This window comes from Triticum dicoccoides, chromosome 5B, assembly GCF_002162155.2.
Source record: "Triticum dicoccoides isolate Atlit2015 ecotype Zavitan chromosome 5B, WEW_v2.0, whole genome shotgun sequence".
Classification (NCBI taxonomy): domain Eukaryota; kingdom Viridiplantae; phylum Streptophyta; class Magnoliopsida; order Poales; family Poaceae; genus Triticum; species Triticum dicoccoides.
In genome coordinates this window covers 120,987,908-121,007,736 of record NC_041389.1, presented here as the reverse complement: position 1 = coordinate 121,007,736, position 19,829 = coordinate 120,987,908, and the positions used below count along the sequence as shown (strand labels likewise).

The 19,829-nt window shown below is 45.6% G+C and overlaps 2 protein-coding genes across 2 annotated transcripts; one reads left to right on the top strand and one right to left on the bottom strand.

The window, feature by feature from the left end:
• The first annotated feature begins 13,455 nt into the window (after window positions 1–13,455).
• Window positions 13,456–15,212, top strand: LOC119307728 (mitochondrial import inner membrane translocase subunit Tim9). Its single transcript, XM_037583807.1, has 2 exons — window positions 13,456–13,645; window positions 14,817–15,212. The coding sequence occupies exons 1-2, from the start codon at window positions 13,551–13,553 to the stop codon at window positions 15,001–15,003; spliced, it is 282 nt and encodes a 93-aa protein (XP_037439704.1). The 5' UTR covers window positions 13,456–13,550; the 3' UTR covers window positions 15,004–15,212.
• An 868-nt stretch (window positions 15,213–16,080) lies between these two features.
• On the bottom strand, window positions 16,081–17,312 carry LOC119305272. Its single transcript, XM_037581843.1, has one exon. The coding sequence runs from the start codon at window positions 17,186–17,188 to the stop codon at window positions 16,424–16,426; it is 765 nt and encodes a 254-aa protein (XP_037437740.1). The 5' UTR covers window positions 17,189–17,312; the 3' UTR covers window positions 16,081–16,423.
• Between the last annotated feature and the right edge of the window lie 2,517 nt (window positions 17,313–19,829).

Genomic DNA, 19,829 nt, shown 5'->3' with positions numbered 1-19,829 from the left:
CAACAAGTTCGTACAAAGCTTATTTTCTCTGCACTAATAAGTCATACATATTTAGAGAGCAATTTTTATTGCTTGCACCGATGACAACTTTCTTGAAGGATCTTACTCAATCCATAGGTAGGTATGGTGGACTCTCATGGCAAAATTGGGTTTAAGGATATTTGGAAGCACAAGTAGTATCTCTACTTGGTGCAAGGAATTTGGCTAGCATGAGGGGGAAAGGCAAGCTCAACATGTTTGGAAGGTCAATGACAATATACTTTAACTGAGATGTTGGAAAACATAAACTATTATGTTGTCTTCCTTGTCCAACATCAACTCTTTTATCATGTCATACTTAACGAGTGCTTCAAAATCATAAAAGATGTCCAAGATAATATATTTATATGTGAACCCCTCTTTCCTTATCACTTCCTATTAATTGCAACGATGACCAAGGCTATGTTCATCTACTCTCAACAATTTTTATGCCTCATACTTTCTATGTGTGAAGTTATCACTATCCATAAGATCAATATGAACTCTTTTATTCTTTCTACTTTCTCAAGATCATAGCAACATAGCAAAGCCCTTGACTCAAAACTAATCTTTATTATAGATAGCACTCGGACTCGATTACATAAAGAGATCACAAAGCAAAACTCGAGACTACTTGATATCAAAAACTTCAAACTACTAGATCAAGATACTAATAAAAGGATCGAACTAAATAAAGCGATAAAGATAGGAGTGTGATGGTGATACGATACCGGGCACCTCCCCCAAGCTTGGTAGTTGCCTAGGGGAGTGCCCATACCCATGTGATTATTTCCTCGGAGGTGGTGAAGTAGGAGTTGTTGATAATGTAGGCTTGCCGTCCGTCTTCCAAGGCATAGGCTCTCCATCATAAAAGGATGATCGAGTCTCCGGGATCCTTAAATCTGCAGCCAAACTCATTCGCTTGAATCTATATGTATACTCATAGTTCTGGTTTTGCAGGTCATAGATCTGGGCCTGGAGGTGCTCGATTTTCTCTTGAAGCTTGAAGATGGTCTCCCCAATGACTTTGGCATCTAGCTTGTGGTTGTTGATGAACTCAGTGATCATCATCTGGTTGGCGTTGAGTCCATGCTCCACCATCCCTTGACACTTGAAAACTTCTTGCTCCACGGCTTCGAGCTTTGTTTCCACGCTCCCGGTACGCCTTGGTCCCTCCACATCGCGGATCTGCAGCACCCCCTCACGCACCTCAATGGTTTGAGGGTGTTGCAGCGCCTCTGCGAGATAGGGGTTGATAACCCTCTCGAAAAACTTGTCCTTGGGAGTGCTTGGAGACGCCATGATGCTCTAGATCTGACACAGAAACAGCTCGAAACAAAAACAGAGGATATTTGTGTGATACGGTGGTCAAAACCTTCGGGAGTATATATAATGAATTTTTACCGACCAAAATACGTGACGTGCAAGAAAACGGAGTCCGGGAGGCACATGAGGTGCCCACGAGGCAGGGGGCGCGCCCTATAGGGGGGCGCCTTCCACTCTCCTGGAAGCCTCGTGTCCCTTTCGGACTACTTATTTCTTCCTAAAATTCTTAAATAATCCAAAACTGATAAAAATGCCATTAGAGTTGTTTTGGAGTCGATTTACTTACCGTACCACATACCTATACCTTTTCGGAGTCTGAAACATTCTGGAAAGTGTCCCTTATGTATTCCTCAGGGGTTATAGTTTCAATAATATTAGTTTCAACATTGATAGGATTACCTGAAATATAGTGTTTAATTCTTTGATCGTTTACCACCCTCGGATTTGTGCCTTCGAAGTTGTTGATTTTTATAGCACCAGAACGGTAGACCTCCTTGATAACGTAGGGACCTTCCCGTTTTGAGAGAAGTTTTCCTGCAAAAAATCTTAAACGAGAGTTGAATAATAACACATAATCTCCTACGTTAAACTCACGCTTTTGTATCCTCTTATCATGCCAGCGTTTGACTTTTTCTTTGAAAAGCTTGGCATTCTCATAGGCTTGGGTTGTCCATTCATCAAGTGAGCTAATATCAAACAACCTCTTCTCACCGGCAAGTTTGAAGTCATAATTGAGCTCTTTAATAGCCCAATATGCCTTATGTTCAAGTTCAAGAGGTAAATGACACGCTTTTCCATAAACCATCTTATAAGGAGACATACCCATAGGATTTTTGTATGCAGTTCTATAGGCCCATAATGCATCATCAAGTTTTTTGGACCAATTCTTTCTAGATCTATTCACAGTCTTTTGCAAAATTAATTTGAGCTCTCTATTGCTCAACTCTACTTGACCACTAGACTGCGGATGATAAGGAGACGCTATTCTATGATTGACATCATACTTAGCAAGCATCTTACGGAAAGAACCATGAATAAAATGTGAACCACCATCAGTCATAAGATATCTAGGGACTCCAAACCTCAGAAAAATAACTTCTTTGAGCATTTTAATAAAAGTGTTATGATCAGCACTACTAGTTGGAATAGCTTCTACCCACTTAGTAACATAATCAATAGCAACTAAAATATGTGTATAACCATTAGAGGCAGGAAAAGGTCCCATATAATCAAAGCCCCAAACATCAAATGGTTCAATAACAAGAGAATAATTCATAGGCATTTCTTGACGTCTACTAATGTTACCTATTCTTTGACATTCATCACAAGACAAGACAAACTTACGAGCATCTTTGAAAAGAGTAGGCCAATAAAAACCAGATTGTAGTACCTTGTGTGCAGTTCTATCTGCAGTGTGGTGTCCTCCATAAGATTCAGAGTGACACTTACGTAGAATCTGTTCCTGTTCATGCTCAGGCACACAACGTCTAATAACACCATCTACTCCTTCTTTATAAAGGTGTGGATCATCCCAGAAGTAATGTCTTAAATCATAAAAGAACATTTTCTTTTGCTGGTAAGTGAAACTAGGCGGTATATATTTAGCAACAATGTAATTAGCATAATCAGCATACCAAGGAGCAGTACGAGAAACATTGACGACCGCTAATTGTTCATCAAGAAAGCTATCATTAATAGGCAGTGGGTCATCAAGAACATTCTCTAACCTAGACAGGTTATCTGTAACGGGGTTCTCAGCTCCCTTTCTATCAATAATATGCAAGTCAAATTCTTGGAGTAAGAGAACCCATCTAATGAGTCTAGGCTTAGCATCTTTCTTTTCCATAAGATATTTAATAGCAGCATGATCAGTGTGAATAGTAACTTTGGAATCAACAATATAAGGTCTAAACTTATCACATGCAAACACAACTGCTAAGAACTCTTTTTCAGTAGTAGCATAATTTCTCTGGGTAGTATCAAGAGTCTTACTAGCATACTGGATAACATTCAATTTCTTATCGACTCTTTGCCCTAAAACAGCACCTACAACATAATCACTAGCATCGCACATAATTTCAAAAGGTAAATTCCAATTAGGTGGCTGAACAATAGGTGTAGTGATCAAAGCTTTCTTAAGTACTTCGAACACTTCTACACAATCGTCATCAAAGACAAAAGGAATATCTTTTTGCAATAAATTAGTCAGAGGCCTAGAGATTTTAGAAAAGTCCTTAATGAACCTCCTATAAAAACCGGCGTGACCAAGGAAACTTCTTATACCTTTTATGTCCTTGGGACATGGCATCTTTTCAATAGCATCAACTTTGGCTTTATCAACTTCAATACCTCTCTCGGAGATCTTGTGCCCCAAGACAATGCCTTCATTAACCATAAAGTGACACTTTTCCCAATTCAGGACGAGACTAGTGTCTTCACATCTCTGCAAAACTCGATCAAGGTTGCTCAAACAATCATCAAAAGAGGATCCATAGACGGAGAAGTCATCCATGAATACCTCACAAATCTTTTCACAAAAATCAGAAAATATAGCCATCATGCATCTTTGAAAGGTAGCAGGTGCATTACATAAACCAAAAGGCATACGTCTATAAGCAAAAGTACCAAAAGGGCAAGTAAAAGTAGTTTTAGATTGATCCTTCGCCGACACAGGTATCTGAGAGAAACCAGAATAACCATCTAGAAAGCAGAAATGTGTGTGTTTGGATAGTCTTTCTAGCATTTGATCAATAAAAGGTAAAGGGTAATGATCTTTCTTAGTAGCTTTATTTAACTTACGGAAATCAATTACCATCCTATAACTTGTAATAATTCTTTGCGGGATCAATTCATCTTTATCATTAGGAACAACGGTAATACCTCCCTTTTTAGGGACACAATGGACATGGCTTACCCATTCACTATCAGCAACGGGATAAATAATACCTGCCTCAAGGAGCTTTAGTATCTCCTTTCTTACCACTTCCTTCATCTTGGGATTTAATCGTCTTTGAGGATCTCTAACTGGTTTGGCATCTTTCTCCACTGAAATTTTGTGTTGATATAATGTGGGACTAATTCCCTTAAGATCATCCAGAGTATATCCAATAGCAGCTCTGTGCTTCTTCAGAGTTTTCAATAATCTTTCTTCTTCTTTCTCTGAAAGGTTAGCACTAATAATAACAGGATATATTTCTTTTTCATCAAGATAAGCATACTTAAGATTATCAGGTAATGGTTTGAGTTCAAACACGGGATCACCCTTGGGTGGAGGGGGATCTCCAAGAATTTCAACGGGAAGGTTATGTTTCAGCATAGGTTCCTGTTTAAGGAACACTTCATCTATTTCTTCCCTTTCCTTCATAAACATATCGTTTTCATGGTCTAGCAAATATTGTTCTAACGGATCAGTTGGAGGAACAGCAATGGAAGCAAGACCAATAATCTCATCCTTACTAGGTGGTTCCCTTTCATGAGGTTGTCTACTAAACTTAGCGAAATTAAACTCATGAGACATACCATCTATGCCAACAGTGAAAATATTCTTTTCACAATTAATCTTAGCACTAGCAGTATTCAAGAAGGGTCTACCAAAAATAATGGGACAAAAATCATCTTGTGGGGAACCAAGAACAAGAAAATCAGCAGGGTATTTAACCTTCCCACACAAAACTTCAACATATCTAACAATCCCAATAGGTTTAATGGTATCCCTATTATCAAGCTTAATAGTAACATCAATGTCTTCTAATTCAACGGGTGCAATGTCATGCATAATTTCTTTATAAAGATCATAAGGTATCGCACTAGCACTAGCACCCATATCACATAAGCCATGATAACAATGATCTCCTATTTTAACAGAAATAATAGGCATGCCTACAACAGGTCTACGTGTCTTAGTATCAGGTCTAGCAATATTAGCAGTCTCACCCAAGAAAGAAATAACATGCCCATCTAAGTCCTCATCCAAGAGATCTTTAACCATAGCAATACTAGGTTCAACATTAATTTGCTCAGGAGGTGTATAAGTCCTAGTATTACTCTTACGAAAAAACAGTCAAAGCTTTAGCATGATCCTTTATCCTAACAGGAAAAGGAGGTTTTTCAACATAAGCAGTAGGAACAATAGGATCACTATAGGTAATAGTCTTTTCTTCGACTGTAATAGGTGCAACTACTTTCACTTCAACAGGAGGATTATATTTAAAGCACTTCTCTTTAGGGAGATCAACGTGAGTAGCAAAAGATTCATAGAAAGTAGCTACTATCTCAGAGTCAAGTCCATACTTAGAGCTAAATCCATGAAAAGCATCGGTATCCATAAAAGATTTAACACAATCGAACTTAGGTGTCATACCTGACTCCTTACCATCGTCGGAACCCCTATCTTCAGAGTTGCGTTTAATTCTTTCCAATAAGTCCCATTTGAAATCAATAGTCTTCAGCATATAAGAACCAGCACAGGAAGTATCGAGAAGGTTGCGATTATCAAGAGAAAGTCGAGCATAAAAATTCTGAATAATCATTTCCCGAGAGAGCTCATGATTGGGGCATGAATATAACATTTACTTAAGCCTCCCCCAAGCTTGAGAGATGCTTTCTCCTTCGCGAGGCTAGGAATTATATATGTAATTACGATCACGATGAACAAGATGCATAGGATAGAATTTTTGGTGAAATTCCAACTTCAATCGCTTATAATTCCAAGATCCTGTATCATCACATAGCCTATACCATGTCAATGCATCTCCCTTCAAAGATAAAGGGAAGACCTTCCTTTTGACAACATCATCGGGAATACCTGCAAGCTTAAATAATCCACAAACTTCATCCACAAAGATAAGGTGTAAATCGGGATGCAATGTTCCATCTCCTGCAAATGGATTAGCTAGCAGTTTCTCTATCATACCCGAAGGAATCTTAAAGTTAATATTTTCATAAAGTTCAGTAGGTTGAGGAGCATCTCTTTGCTCTTCTGGTTGGGGTGAAGATAACCCAAACAAACCCCTCAAAGGATTAGTTTCCATAGTGACAAGTAACAGAAAATTTCAGCACACTATATAAATGTTTCCTTACCAAGTTCCACTCACCAAAAGCGCTACACTCCCCGGCAACGGCGCCAGAAAAGAGTCTTGATGACCCACAAGTGTAGGGGATCTATCATAGTCCTTTCGATAAGTAAGAGTGTCGAACCCAATGAGGAGCAGAAGGAAATGATAAGCGGTTTTTAGTAAGGTTTCTCTGCAAGCACTGAAATTGTAGGTAATAGATAGTTTTGTGATAAGATAAATAGTAACGAGCAACAAATAAATAAAGTAAATAAAGTGCAGCAAGGTGGCCCAATCCTTTATGTAGCAAAGGATAAACCTGGATAATTTCTAATAATGAGGAAGGAGCTCCCGAGGATACATTGGGAATTATCGTCAAGCTAGTTTTCACCACGTTCATAAGATTCGCGTTCGGTACTTTGATAATTTTATATGTGGGTGGACCGGTACTTGGGTACTGCCCTAACTTGGACAAGCATCCCACTTATGATTAACCCCTATTGCAAGCATCCGCAACTACAATAAGAAGTATTAAGGTAAACCTAACGAAGCAACGCATAAACTAGGGTTTAAGCTTCTGTCACTCTAGCAACCCATCATCTATTTATTACTTCCCCATGCCTTCCTCTAGGCCCAAATAATGATGAAGTGTCATGTAGTCGACGTTCACATAAAACCACTAGAGGAAAAGACAACATACATCTCATCAAAATATCGAACGAATACCAAATTCACATGACTACTAATAGCAAGACTTCACCCATGTCCTCAGGAACAAACGTAACTACTCACAAAGCATATTCATGTTCATAATCAGAGGAGTAATAATATGCATAAAGGATCTGAACATATGATCTTCCACCAAGTAAACCAATTAGCATCAACTACAAGGAGTAATCAATACTACTAGCAACCCACAGATACCAAATTGTGGTTTTGATACAAGATTGGATACAAGAGATGAACTAGGGTTTTGAGAGGAGATGGTGCTGGTAAAGATGTTGATGGAGATTGACCCCCTCCCGATGAGAGGATCGTTGGTGATGACGTTGGTGATGGTTTCCCCCTCCCGGAGGGAAGTGTCCCCGGCAGAACAACTCCGCCAGAGCCCTAGATTGATTTCGCCAAGGTTCCGCCTCGTGGCGGCGGAGTTTCGTCCCGTAAGCTTGCCCACGATTTTTTTCCAGGGTAAAAGTGATGATATAGCAGAAGATGGACGCCGGAGGCCCACCAGAGGGCCCAGGAGATAGGGGGCGCGCCCCCTGTCTCCTGGACAGGGTGTGGGCCCCCTGGCCTATTTCTTTTGCTTAGAAATTCTTATTAAATCCAAAAGGTTGTTTCGTGGAGTTTCAGGACTTTTGGAGCTGTGCAGAATAGGTTTCCAACGTTTGCTCCTTTTCCAACCAGAATTCCAGCTGCCGGCATTCCCCCTCTTCATGGTAAACCTTGTAAAATAAGAGGGAATAGCCATAAGTATTGATATATAATGTGTAATAACAGCCCATAATGCAATAAATATTGATATGAAAGCATGATGCAAAATGGACGTATCAATAAATCATCTAATGCACAAAGAAGAAGGGTGGTTGTGATGGATTGGTTACTATCAAACTTGATATGAGTAAGGCCTACGATCGAGTTGAGTGGGTGTTCCTCCAATGCATTATGTGCAAGATGGGTTTCGCTGAACAATGGATTGGAACCATAATGAAGTGTGTCTCAAGTGTAAGATATAGGGTGAAAGTAAACAGAGACCTCACTGAAACTATTGTGCCCAAAAGAGGTTTGCACCAGGGGGACCCCTTCTCACCATACCTATTCCTATTTTGTGCAGAGAGTTTCTCGGCGCTCTTGCACCAAGCTGAGATTGAGGGGTCGATTCAAGGAGTCCAAATTTGCCAAGGTGCCCCTAAGATCAACCATTTGTTCTTCACAGATGACTCGCTGATTGTGATGAAGGCAAATGCTCAAGGGGACTCGCTGATTGTGATGAAGGCAAATGCTTAAGGGGCTCACAGGTTGCAACATGTTCTTGCATTTTACGAGGCCCAATCTGGCCAAATGATTAATAAAAATAGGTCAGTCGTCACTTTCAGTAAGGGTACCAGCAATGCTAGAAGAGCAGAAGTGTTGCAGATTATTGGAATCGCGTACGAGTCAGTAGGAAAGCGGTATCTCGGTCTGTCAGTGCACGTCAGAGCAGCAAGAGGCAAGGTATTTAAATACATTAAACAAAGCATTTGGCAAAGGATGTAGGGATGGGTGAAAAAACTGTTGGCTTTGCCGGGTAAGGAGATGTTGGTGAAAGCAGTGGCACAAGCAATCCCGGCATATGTCGTGTCTTGCTTCGATCTAACTAAGAAATTGTGTGAAGAGATTGACACTCTAATTAACCGGTATTGGTGGAGCCAACAGGACAAGTGGGACCGATGCCATTGGATATGGTGGGATAAACTCACCAAGTCAAAGAAAGATGGGGGATTGGGCTTTCGGGACCTGCACATTTTCACTCTGGCCATGCTTGCAAGACAGGGGTGGCGAATACTGCGGGGAACCGGATACTTTGTGTGCGAGGGTTTTAAAAGTAAGGTATTTTCCAAACTGCTCGGTCCTAGAAGCATAAGCAATTCGTGATATGTCATACACCTGGAGGAGTATCTTTAAAGGGGTGGAGCTGCTGAAAGAAGGAATTGTTTGGAGGATTGGGACAGGAGAACATGTGCGTATCTAGGAAGAACCGTGGATACCAAACGGAACGACGAGACGGCCGCGCACCGCTAGAGGCAGCGTGCTCAGCGACAAAGTCAGTGACATGTTTGATCCGTATACGAAGAACTGGGATGAAGAGCTGGTGAAGGATCTGTTCTGTGAAGAGGATGTGAAGGAGATACTAGCGATACCAGTCAGGAATGGCATGGATGATCAGCCGGCTTGGCATATGGATCCAAGGGGAGTGTTCTTAGTGAAATCCGTCTACCATTTGGGAACCAGCATTAGGGACGCGAGCAAGAATAGAGATGCTAGCTCGTCGACGACCACGCCAAGCTACTCGAAGAAATGGAATAGTTTCTAGACTCTTGATTTGCCCCCCAAAGTCAGAATGTTTCTGTGGCATCTAGCACATAACTCTTTGCCGCTACGGATGAATGTCAAGCAAAAGCAGGTGGAGCTAGATACTAGATGCCCGATATGTATGAGGATGGACGAGGATGATGGCCATTTATTTCTTAAGTGCAAGCTAGTGAAGCATCTCTAGAGAGAATTGCAACTGGAGGATGTTAGACTAGAGCTGCTGAAGTGTGCTGATCCAGTCGCCATGTTTGATTTTCTGTGGTCGCTAACTCGGGTTCACTGCGATCTGGTCCTGATTCTTCTATGGGAATGGTGGAATATACGCAATAAGGCAAACCATGGCGGGAAGATGAAGCCCACTGAAGGAGTGGCCTACAACATTCGCAGAATACTTGATGATTTTTAGAATGGATCTTTGCAGACTGAAAATCATGACACAATGCATACAACAGCAGGGTGGAGTAAACCAAAGGAAGGTTTTGTCAAAATTAACTTTGACGCAGGTTTCCATGTGGAGCAAGGAGGGGGAGCCTACGGCTGTGTTATGAGATCCGATCAGGGGGGCGTCATTGCTGCATGTGCAGGGAGGATGGATCATCTCACGTCGGCTTTACAAGTTGAAGCTACTGCCTGTAACAAGGCCATCGAGGCGGCGACCGAAATGGGAGTCAATTAGGCTATTTTTGAATCAGACTCGTTGACTCTGATGAATGCCATAAACTCTGGCGAGAGGGATCTGTCTTCAATTGGCGTTCTAATCCGTGAAGCCCGTAACCTTTGTTACACAATCCTTTGATGCTGTTGAATTTACCTTCTGTAAGCGTATTAGTAATTATGTAGCCCATAGCCTTGCTGCTTTTGGCTATCGGGCAGGTGTGGTGTGCACCTTTTTTTAACATTAGTACAGACGCAAGCGCTCATATATATGCGCATATACTCACCTCTATGAACGCACACACACCCCTATCCCAATGAGCACCTCCAAAAGACTGAGTCGGCATGTCATCTTGAAATTTACGAAGTCACCGTAGGCGTCTCGTTGTCGACGGGAATGTCTCCTCCCACTGAAAGCGCATCGTCGGAAATCCTGAAATAAACACACCCAAGGTTCAAGTCTAGGTGTGGTCTGCTCCTGGTGGAAGGACCGAGCACCAGAATTTGTGTGCGATTTGGTTGCCAGCAACTCTGCTGTTAATGGAACTAGATGAATCCCCGCGCGTTGCTGCGGGGCGTTATGATGACAAACAGCTCATGTGAGAGATGTTTTTTTTGCGAAAAAAAGAAAAAGATGTGAGAGATGCACACCGAGGAAGAAATAAAAGGAAGAGAAAATATTGATGGTATGGTGGTACAATTTTTCCTTACGTGCATAAAAGGATTAGCCGAAAGACGTTTAGCAAAATGGCTGCTCAAATAAATCTGCTTGGTTTGGTTGAGTCAGCAGAATATGCAATCGTACGCACCCAAATTTTAGAACAATCCCTGTGTATAAGTAAATAGAGTTCAGGAATTAACAACATTATAAATAAATGTGCTATAGAGCGGGGTGGAAAACTGTTAACATTCCAAATCTATGGCCACACAAGGGAGATGATATGCTCGATCTGTACTGATAACCCGCAAAGCTTACATACCTGAAGAAACAATTGAGAACTCACCATATTTGCAACCAAGGTGAAAGCAGAAGAGCTCAAATGAAAAAGTAGTTGCTTGGATCAATCAAGAAATGTCCTAACCTGAAATAGTTTCTTCGCTGTGTAGGTTTGGACACAGTTCAATTGGTCATACCTTCGGAGTACCTAGAACTACTACTCTGAAGTACTGTAGAACATTCGCCCATGATACCGGAAAAGAACAAAGTAAAAAATCACATGGATCACCATGGAAAACCAAACATAACACATAGACAGGTAAACGGAAGCACGCTAAGAATTTGTGAGGAAGACGTAGCGGAAACAGGAAGAGGAAACGGGGACTGCTAGGACTCGAGGAATATGAGAAAGGCCAGATGTACCACTTCACAGACAAAGATAGCGGCAACAAGAAGATGAGACGATGACGCCACAACGGTGGTATGTTGAGCTCGGCGCTCCTGCCGAGAGGGGAGGAAGAGCCTGTCAGCCGGAGATGGAGTATGCGAGATGAAAGGAGAAGGGAATCCGTCCGTTTATGTTGATAGAGATTGAAGAGGATGAAAAGGCAGAAGGGTTGCCGTGGAGATTGCAAAGGCAGGAGTCTGCGATGGGCAAGACAAGAAGACAAGAGGAAATAAAAGAACCCTCCCGTGGAGAAGACAGGAAGACACGAAGCGAAAGGTCTGTGTGGGAAATAAAAGACGCTAGCCTTGGAGAAGAAAGCAAGCGTTGCGTCCCAACAGGAAACCATTGAAAAAAAAATAGATTGCCAGCAAAATTCGTGGAAAAAACTTACATGGCATCACCAGAATGCAGCAAAAATTCTGTAATGGATAAAGGATTGCTGACATGGCATAGTGATGATGTGGATATGCTGTATGTTTAGAGAAATAAGATAATAGGGATGAACTATTTAGGTATTATAGATTAGGGAATCGTTTACATCCGGCGCACCGGCCGAACCACGCGCCGGTCACTTTCCAAATACGTGCATCTCCTATAGGCCCACACACCAACATGCATCCAGCAGCCTTATCTAGTCCCGCTCCACTCGTTCCTCTGATTCTTCCTCTCTACCTCACATCGTCTCCCACCTCCAGCACTAGCACAGCTCCTCTCTCTCCCCACCACCCACCATGCTCGCTCAGACTGCTCTCCCTTCCTATCTCGCAGGTTTCTCTCCCTACTCCTGGATCTCGCAGGCTACTCTATATCCCCACCTTGCGCAGGCTGCCAACGAGCCAGTGGTAGCCGCTCGTTTTTTTGCTGCAACCACGGTCTCGTCGCACAGCGAGGGTTATAGCCATGGCGATCATGGAGAGGCAGTGCTACGGCCGGCGTTGTGCACTGCTACGACCACAGCGTCGTGGTGCTACAACCGGCGGCTGGCTGTGCTGGAACCGGCTATGCAATGTGCTGGAACCAGGACCAAATTTGCTACATCGCAGAGACTATGTGCTGGGAACCGGCCATCGGAGCTTCATCCAGCGACATAGTTTGCTACATCAGGAATCATTTTTTGCTGGAACCAATCGAGTAACGAGTACGACCATCGGTGCAGCAGAGCTGCAACCAGGGAGAAAAAATGTTACGATCGCTGCTTCAAATCGCTACAACCGTCTTATTTTTTTGCTGGAACCAGTTGAGCGTGAGCGCAGCGGAGCTTCATCCGGCGACATAATTTGCTACATCCGACATGGATTTTTGCTGGAACCAGCACGATCGTCGGACGGCCACACGACGCCACCGGAGTTGCTACCACATGCAGCTCGGGATGCTAGCACCGGCGACCGTGGTTGCCATGACCACATCGGTGATACTAGGACAACTCCAGAATTTTTGGGACGGCCGTGCTGCATCGGACACAACAGGACTGCTGGCAAACGAAGGCGAACAGTTGAGGGACGAGAGCGGATGGCCGGCGAGCGCGGGCAGCCGGGACAACAAGGGCAGGCGACGCTGGTTATCGGCAAACACAAGCAGCCAAGGACGAGCGTAGGCAACGGCAAGCACGGAGTCTGCCATGGACGCAATCGGCTGGTCAACGCGGACGAGATCCAAAGCAGATGCGTGAGGAAACAGAGGAAATCAACGACAGGACGTGGCCTAATCCTACGGCTGGGGGCCGACCGGCCGAAAATTCGGCCGGTGCGCCGGCGCCTAGCAACGGCCTATAGATTATAGATGTGTATTCCAGTTCAAAAAAAGAAAAGATAGCCGGACTAAAAACCTTGCTTTAGCCATGTTTCGGGCTGAATCTGAAAAAGGGAATTGTCACTCTTGAAGCCCAAAGGTCCTGGCCCAATATGGACGACGAGCCCAGCATAACGCCTGGTATATCTGTCATAAAAGAAAAGAAAAAAGAGTCCCTGGAGGTTTTAGATCTCGCCGTCTCCCCTCTCCCCTCTCCGAGAACCCTAGTTTCCCTCTTCGTGCGGCGGCGGCAACCATGGACAAGAGCATGCTCGGCGACCTCGACAACCTCCCCGACGAGGACAAGATGCGCATGTCCGCCATGATCGAACAGCTCCAGATGCGTGACAGGTACACGCCACACGCACCCCCTGATAATACGGCCGCTCGATCCCTGTCTCGTCCGTGATCTGAATTCTATGGTCTCAGGTCGGGGCTTGTATCTTGCGCTACCAGAAAACAGTGATTAGGTCGGCACTCATGTGTGCTCCTCTGACTATCTAGGCGTTTTTCATGGCGGAGGAAAAAGTTACTTCAGATGTGTCTGTCGCACTTGGGCAGTGACTTCTTTCAGATATGATCTGTAGGAGATTTAGTGCTCCATAGGACTAGTGCGCTTAGTTTCCAGGTATCAACAGGATTTTTGTGAGTTTGCAGCCCCTTGAAGTTTCAAATCACGCGAGATAGGTTTAAATTTGAGCTGCCTGTTCTTTTGCTTAGATAGTTGAAACCAGAGATTAGTTTCAATGCATTGCAGTTCGTTATCTGCTATGTTGTACTTGGGTTTGAGTGGCTATTGTGGTCGGATTATATCACCTAGCTGAGTTGGGTTCGTGCCTATTCTGGATGAAGCGTGCATCCTTGCATTAAATAGCTTGTTGATTACCCCGCAAGAAAAAAAATAGCTTGTTGGTTGTGTGGTTTAGTCTTTTAGCTATTCAGATGGATATTCAGATGCAATGGTCTTTTATCACGTACGAGAAGTGCAAGAACATATGTTATCTGGATTAATTTTGTTAGTTCTTGCAGAACTTCACTAAATTGCTGTTTGAGGTTACTCTCTGAATTGTTCCATCGGTTTATGCTGGAGTTGATAAAGGATATTATTTCTGTTATTGAACATCTAGGTGATTGTGTCTATGTTGCCACAGGTAACGTAATTAACATTTGTGGTGAAATAATGATGTCCGATGGTTTGAAAATAGTATTGCCCACTAGAATAACCCTTCATCCTTGTGTATATAGTCGGGAGTTCTATCTATGTTGCCACAGGTTATGTAATTAACATTTGTGGTGATATAATGATGTCCAATGGTTTGAAAATAGTATTGCCCACTAGAATAACCCTTAGTCCTTGTGTATATAGTCGGAGTGGACAGATTGGTCATTCATGAATCTGTCACCCCTACCACAACTTAATACTCCTTATTCTCTTTTAAAAAATTTAACCAACTATCTGATAGTTTTAACATTGTAACATCTGCAAACGAACAATGCTTACGATTTTGCTTTGTTGTTTCAGTCTACGGATGTACAATGCGCTGGTGGAGACGTGCTTCAAGGACTGTGTTGACACGTTCCGGAGGAAGACGCTGGACAAGCAAGAGGAGTCATGTGTCCGCCGCTGTGCCGAGAAGTTCCTGAAGCACTCCATGAGGGTCGGCATGCGATTTGCTGAGCTTAACCAAGGCGTTGCCACACCCGACTAATCAAATGATGTGTCCCTGCCCCTTCAAGTTTCTAACATTGCCCATCTGGTCAGGATCAGTTTGTAATCCTTGAAAGTTTTCAGTACTTCATGAACCCACTGCTACTTATCATGTTAAAAATAAAATTACTTGAACTATTGTATCGAATCCTTCCTCCCGTTTAAGTGCCACATTGTGCTAATAGATCAATATATATCCTTCCTTTGATATCTCGTCTAGTAGAGTTTGTATTTCTCAATCTTATTTTGGTCACATTCATGGATCTCAACTTCTTTAGTAGACTTTCTGGTATTGCTGTGTAATGCTGAAACATCATAGTGCAAGATCTGTAAAGGCGCCTTTTGCCTTGCCCTTTGTCGAGGCATCTACTTTTGTTCGAGAGCAAAGAATGTTGGACGATGCACATGAACACATCATGCCATCAACAGCTCCCTGCCTGGAGGTTTCCCATGGTCTGGGCATGATCACATTGCCTGGTTTTGGAGCTTGGTCATTGGCAGTTTGGGTGAGCAGGTTGGTCACCTTCTGCCCACTACCAGCTGTGTGCTCCATGTGGGTGTGCATTGTTTTACATCCATGTGGGTTATGGTGGCATGTCGATGGTGAAGGAAGCTGCTTTGCTTGCTTGCTCTAATGCAATTATCATTGTGTCAGTACCAAGATTGTGAATTGTTCTATGCATCCCCTTGTCCTTTTGAGCTTGCTTGTGGATGCTTATGAGGTACTACTAGAAAATGGTACTCTGCAAATTAAGAGCTAAGTTCCCAGAGCATTTGTGGCTATTACGTTGCGGTATCACACAAATATAAAATAGAAGCAATCATTCAGTGGCAGTGGAACTGTGGAAGGAGGAATATGGCCACAGTGAGGAGGAATATCATACTAGCTTTCGTTCTGGAGACCTGTGACCTGGAAGTAGAATCTCATGGCTGTAAAGTACAGCTCAACTTGAGGCAATGATGGAGTTCAGCTCAGCACTTCATCTCAGTTTGGATGCTCCCCAACTGAAGCATCAGACTTACACTGTTGAAGATTCACTTATAACTTTGGAGAAAGCAGCACGGCAATTCTGATCAAATTTGCATAAAAACTTGGGGTCACATTCAAGAACTGAACTCTGACAAGTTTGTGTACTTCAAGCATGTATCTCGTCACAGCGTGAAGAATCAAAGGGTGAGAGAGCCAAGATCAGCTTCCCATTTTCCAACCTGAAGATATGCTATTGTAGTTACATCTCCTGAGGCCAATCGTCGATCGATCAATTAACAAGAGAGTTTAGGAATTTTTCAGCATCTCAATCCACAAAACAAGTGCTCAAATTCAGTTTTTTCAGATGTCACATTCAGAAATTAATCACACGCCAGAACAAAAGAAAAAGAAAGAAGAGATCTCTATACAGAAAAGCAAATATAAGTTTGCATCAATGCACGATGCCCACCGGAGCGGCCGCGTCAATGCTCCTCTGACCCGGGAGCGCGAGCATGGCAGTGTGGTCCAAGAAGTCCTTGAGCTTGGCGACGGCCTCGATGACTGCCCTGAGCTCATCGGCGCGCGCGAACCCGCGCGCCCGGGCGGTCCGGACGGCGTAGACGTAGAAGGTGACGCAGCCCTTGCGGAACTTGAAGCGGGCCATCTCCGGCGCGCCCGGGGCGGCACGGAGGAGGCGCTTTCCGACGTCCCCGAGCGGCAGGACCTGCGGCCAGGCGGCGTCGGCGGCGGCCTTCATGGCTGCCGACTCGAAGACGAAGACGGCGGCCTTGGAGTTCTTGGTGCCGAGCCCGAGCGTGAGCGTGTGCCACGCGTGGTGCGCCAGGATGGCGAAGTTGGTCGGGATGTATGCGGTCGTCGTCGGCGCGAACGACAGCGGCTGCGCCCCTTTGCCCTTTGTGTTCTGCCCGGCGCCGGCGTCAGGGACGACGACTCGGAGCAGGTGCGGCAGCTCGAGCGGCCCGGCGCGGCGCACGGTGAGCGCGCGCGTGACGAGCTGCGCCCCGAAGCGGAGGCCCGCCACGTCGGCACACGGCTTGAAGTGCGCGTCGAGCGACGGCGCCGGCGCCGGCGACGGCGTGGCCGTGGCCTCGGCCTTCGCCTTGGTCGCCTTCTTGGACGCCTCGCCGTCCCCCTGGTGGTGATGTTTCTTGGACTTGGACGACGACTTGTTCTTGGCCGCCTTGGGTTCCGCCATTGTTGACAATGATGATTGCCAGACAGGGAGGGAGAGGTTTATGCCTTGGAGCTGGTGAGTGTGGAGAAGAGGCAAGGATGCAGGAGAGTGCGACGGGAGGTCGTCTGAGTCTCGGGAAGGACGGGACATGGCACCATTTCTTCTTTTATTTCATCATCTCTTGTGATTGCCTAGTATTTTTATCCGATGTGATCATGTCACGAGGACCCCCGCGTCGCCCCTGCTCGGGCGACACGGGTGGTACTCCAACCCTAGCCGCCGCCGGGTCCGAACCCCCTCCCTTCCTTCCTCCCGCCGCCGCCGGAGGACGCCGCCGGCCTGCGTCTGGTGGCCGACAACGGTGGCGAGGGTTCTCCTCGCTCCTGTGACTTAGGGCGGTGCGGGCCCCCTATGTGCATGGAGTCACGGTCGATCTAGCGAAGCGGCGGCGACGACCGATCTAGCGAAGCGGCGGCGATGGCTGCGGCGACGGCGGCGGAGGCCACTCCTGCCTCGCGGCGGGCGGTCTATACTGCGGCGGCGTGTCATCCGGCCTTGGGTCAGCGGCGGCGTTGAGGGCCTGGTGGAGTGCTTGGCGGCACCTCCGGCCAGATCTAATCTGTAGGGTGTAGCCGTTGGTGGTGGCCATCTTCTCCGTCGGAGGTGGCCGGCCAGAGGCTGGGTGGTCGGATCTCGAGATCCATCATCTAGTCCCGGCTGCGAGTTGGGGATACAGAGTTACCGGTGAAAACCGAGCCAATTGGCAGGCGATGGCGGCGTTCTGCATCGTTATCTTGATGAAGGCATCGCGTGTAACTACTGTTGACCCACTCGTGCTGCTCCGGAGGAAACCCTAGGTTCTGGTTTTCCAGATCGGACGATGGCGGCACTGCGGTGTCGTTTCTCTCTTGGGAGCGTCGTTTGGGGAGTAGCGCTGGAAGTCAGAGGTAGGAGATGGAGCGGCTTCGTCTTGCACGGAGCTTCGGTGGAGATGTCAAGTCATGCCTAGCTGACAGGTGCTACGCTTTGTCATGCCTGGTCGGCAGGTGCTACGCACGACAGATCTTCCAGAGACTTCAAGCTATGTCGGCTGGTGGTACCTGGCGGCATGGTGCTGAGGTGTACCGGCGGCGGCCGCGACGTGCTCAGCAGTTCGTGCACAGGGAGGTGGTAGCGTTGGGCGCCGTGGTGGCGTCGACGACAGCTAGACCGGGTAAGGATGATGCGTCAGTACAACTCTGAAGTTGGAGTGGTGGCAGTTGGCGGCGGCGGCCTCTGAGAGCGCGCCGGACCGGTGTGTGCCTCATATCCGACAAGTGGCTTGGTTGGGGCTTCAGGTCTTAGATGTTAGGTTTGGCTGCGAGGTCTGTGATATTAGGCCCGGACTATCAACATTCCTTCATCAATTGGATAGGAGTAACGACAAATGTTGCTTAGACGGTGGTTTCAGACTTACTATTGTATTTTTTTTTGTATGGTCTAATAAAGTGGTTGCATGCATCGCCCAGATGCAGAGGTCGGGGGTTTTCCTTTTTTTTTTTTTAAATGCCGGCTGTGTGAGCTGTGCGCTGCACTTCTTTACACTTTTCTTTTCCTATTTGTGGGGGAATCGCATTTGAGTGTGCACAGAAAAAAGGTGGCTCGAGATTCTGTCTCGACGACAAACATCTTCTTTCTTTTCTGACGAATATAAACATCTTCTTTCTTAGAATCTCAAGTCACCAAAGAACATGAATTCTGAAGTTCAGAACTTGCTTCCTTCGCAGTACACACTGGGCACATAAATCTCCGTGCTTCCGTGCCAGTGTGCCTGGTACTGATTTTGATGTCGTTGTTGAGTGGAGCTTGGTACTGAATTTCGAACGTTTAGTTCCTCTCAAATGCATTTTTACTCGTTTCCCTAACCAACCAATCAAGTATTAACACATAATCTCAAGATTTCTGTACTATTTTGCGTCTGCAACATACAGATTTTCCAGTGGCCTATTTTCTTCCCTACGCAACTACGCGTGTGGATTCGTACGATCAGCCCACGCCATGCATTTCACGAAGCTGCAGCCCCTGCATGTCACCGCTAGCACCCAGATCTGCGGGAATATGCACATTCGCAGTACTACATGAGATGCCCGTGGATGCATTGCATTGCGATTAGTCAGTGCGGTTTCATGTGCGTCTTCCCATGTGCTGCTGCTCGATCGCGCGGGGTAGCAGTTGTCATGTGCGCACACATGATAGCTAGATACAGGTAAGGGCATCTCAATGCGGACCCTCAAACCTCCCGTATCCGTTCGGACCGTGCTGTCTGGATCGTTGAAGTCATTTGCGGCACGGTCTGGACGCCTTTTATCCCGCAAACTGAAGATAAACATGGAAAAGGTTTGTTGTAGTCCGGACCACTCTCACGCCCGCTTCTAACCGCCCTGGCCCACCCAAACCACCCACCCGCCACCCGTGTTTTTCATCCCACGCGTTGTGCCGCTTACCGTGCCGCATTCATACCAACCCAAAGCATGCAGCGGCCGCCATTGATGCCGTGATTTGACCGGACGGAAAGGCGGCACAGATGGACGCGGTCTCTCGGGCGTCGCCGCCGCTTCAATGCTGACGCCGTGTCCGGAGAAACCAACTCCAGCCGCTGCGCCACACAGAAGCGCCTGACCGC

Coding starts and splice junctions, on each gene's coding strand:
- LOC119305272 (XM_037581843.1), bottom strand. CDS start 17,188: ATGGCGGAACCCAAGGCGGCCAAGAACAAGTCGTCGTCCAAGTCCAAG.
- LOC119307728 (XM_037583807.1), top strand. CDS start 13,551: ATGGACAAGAGCATGCTCGGCGACCTCGACAACCTCCCCGACGAGGAC. Junction 13,646..14,816: donor CAGCTCCAGATGCGTGACAG/GTACACGCCACA, acceptor TTGTTGTTTCAG/TCTACGGATGTACAATGCGC.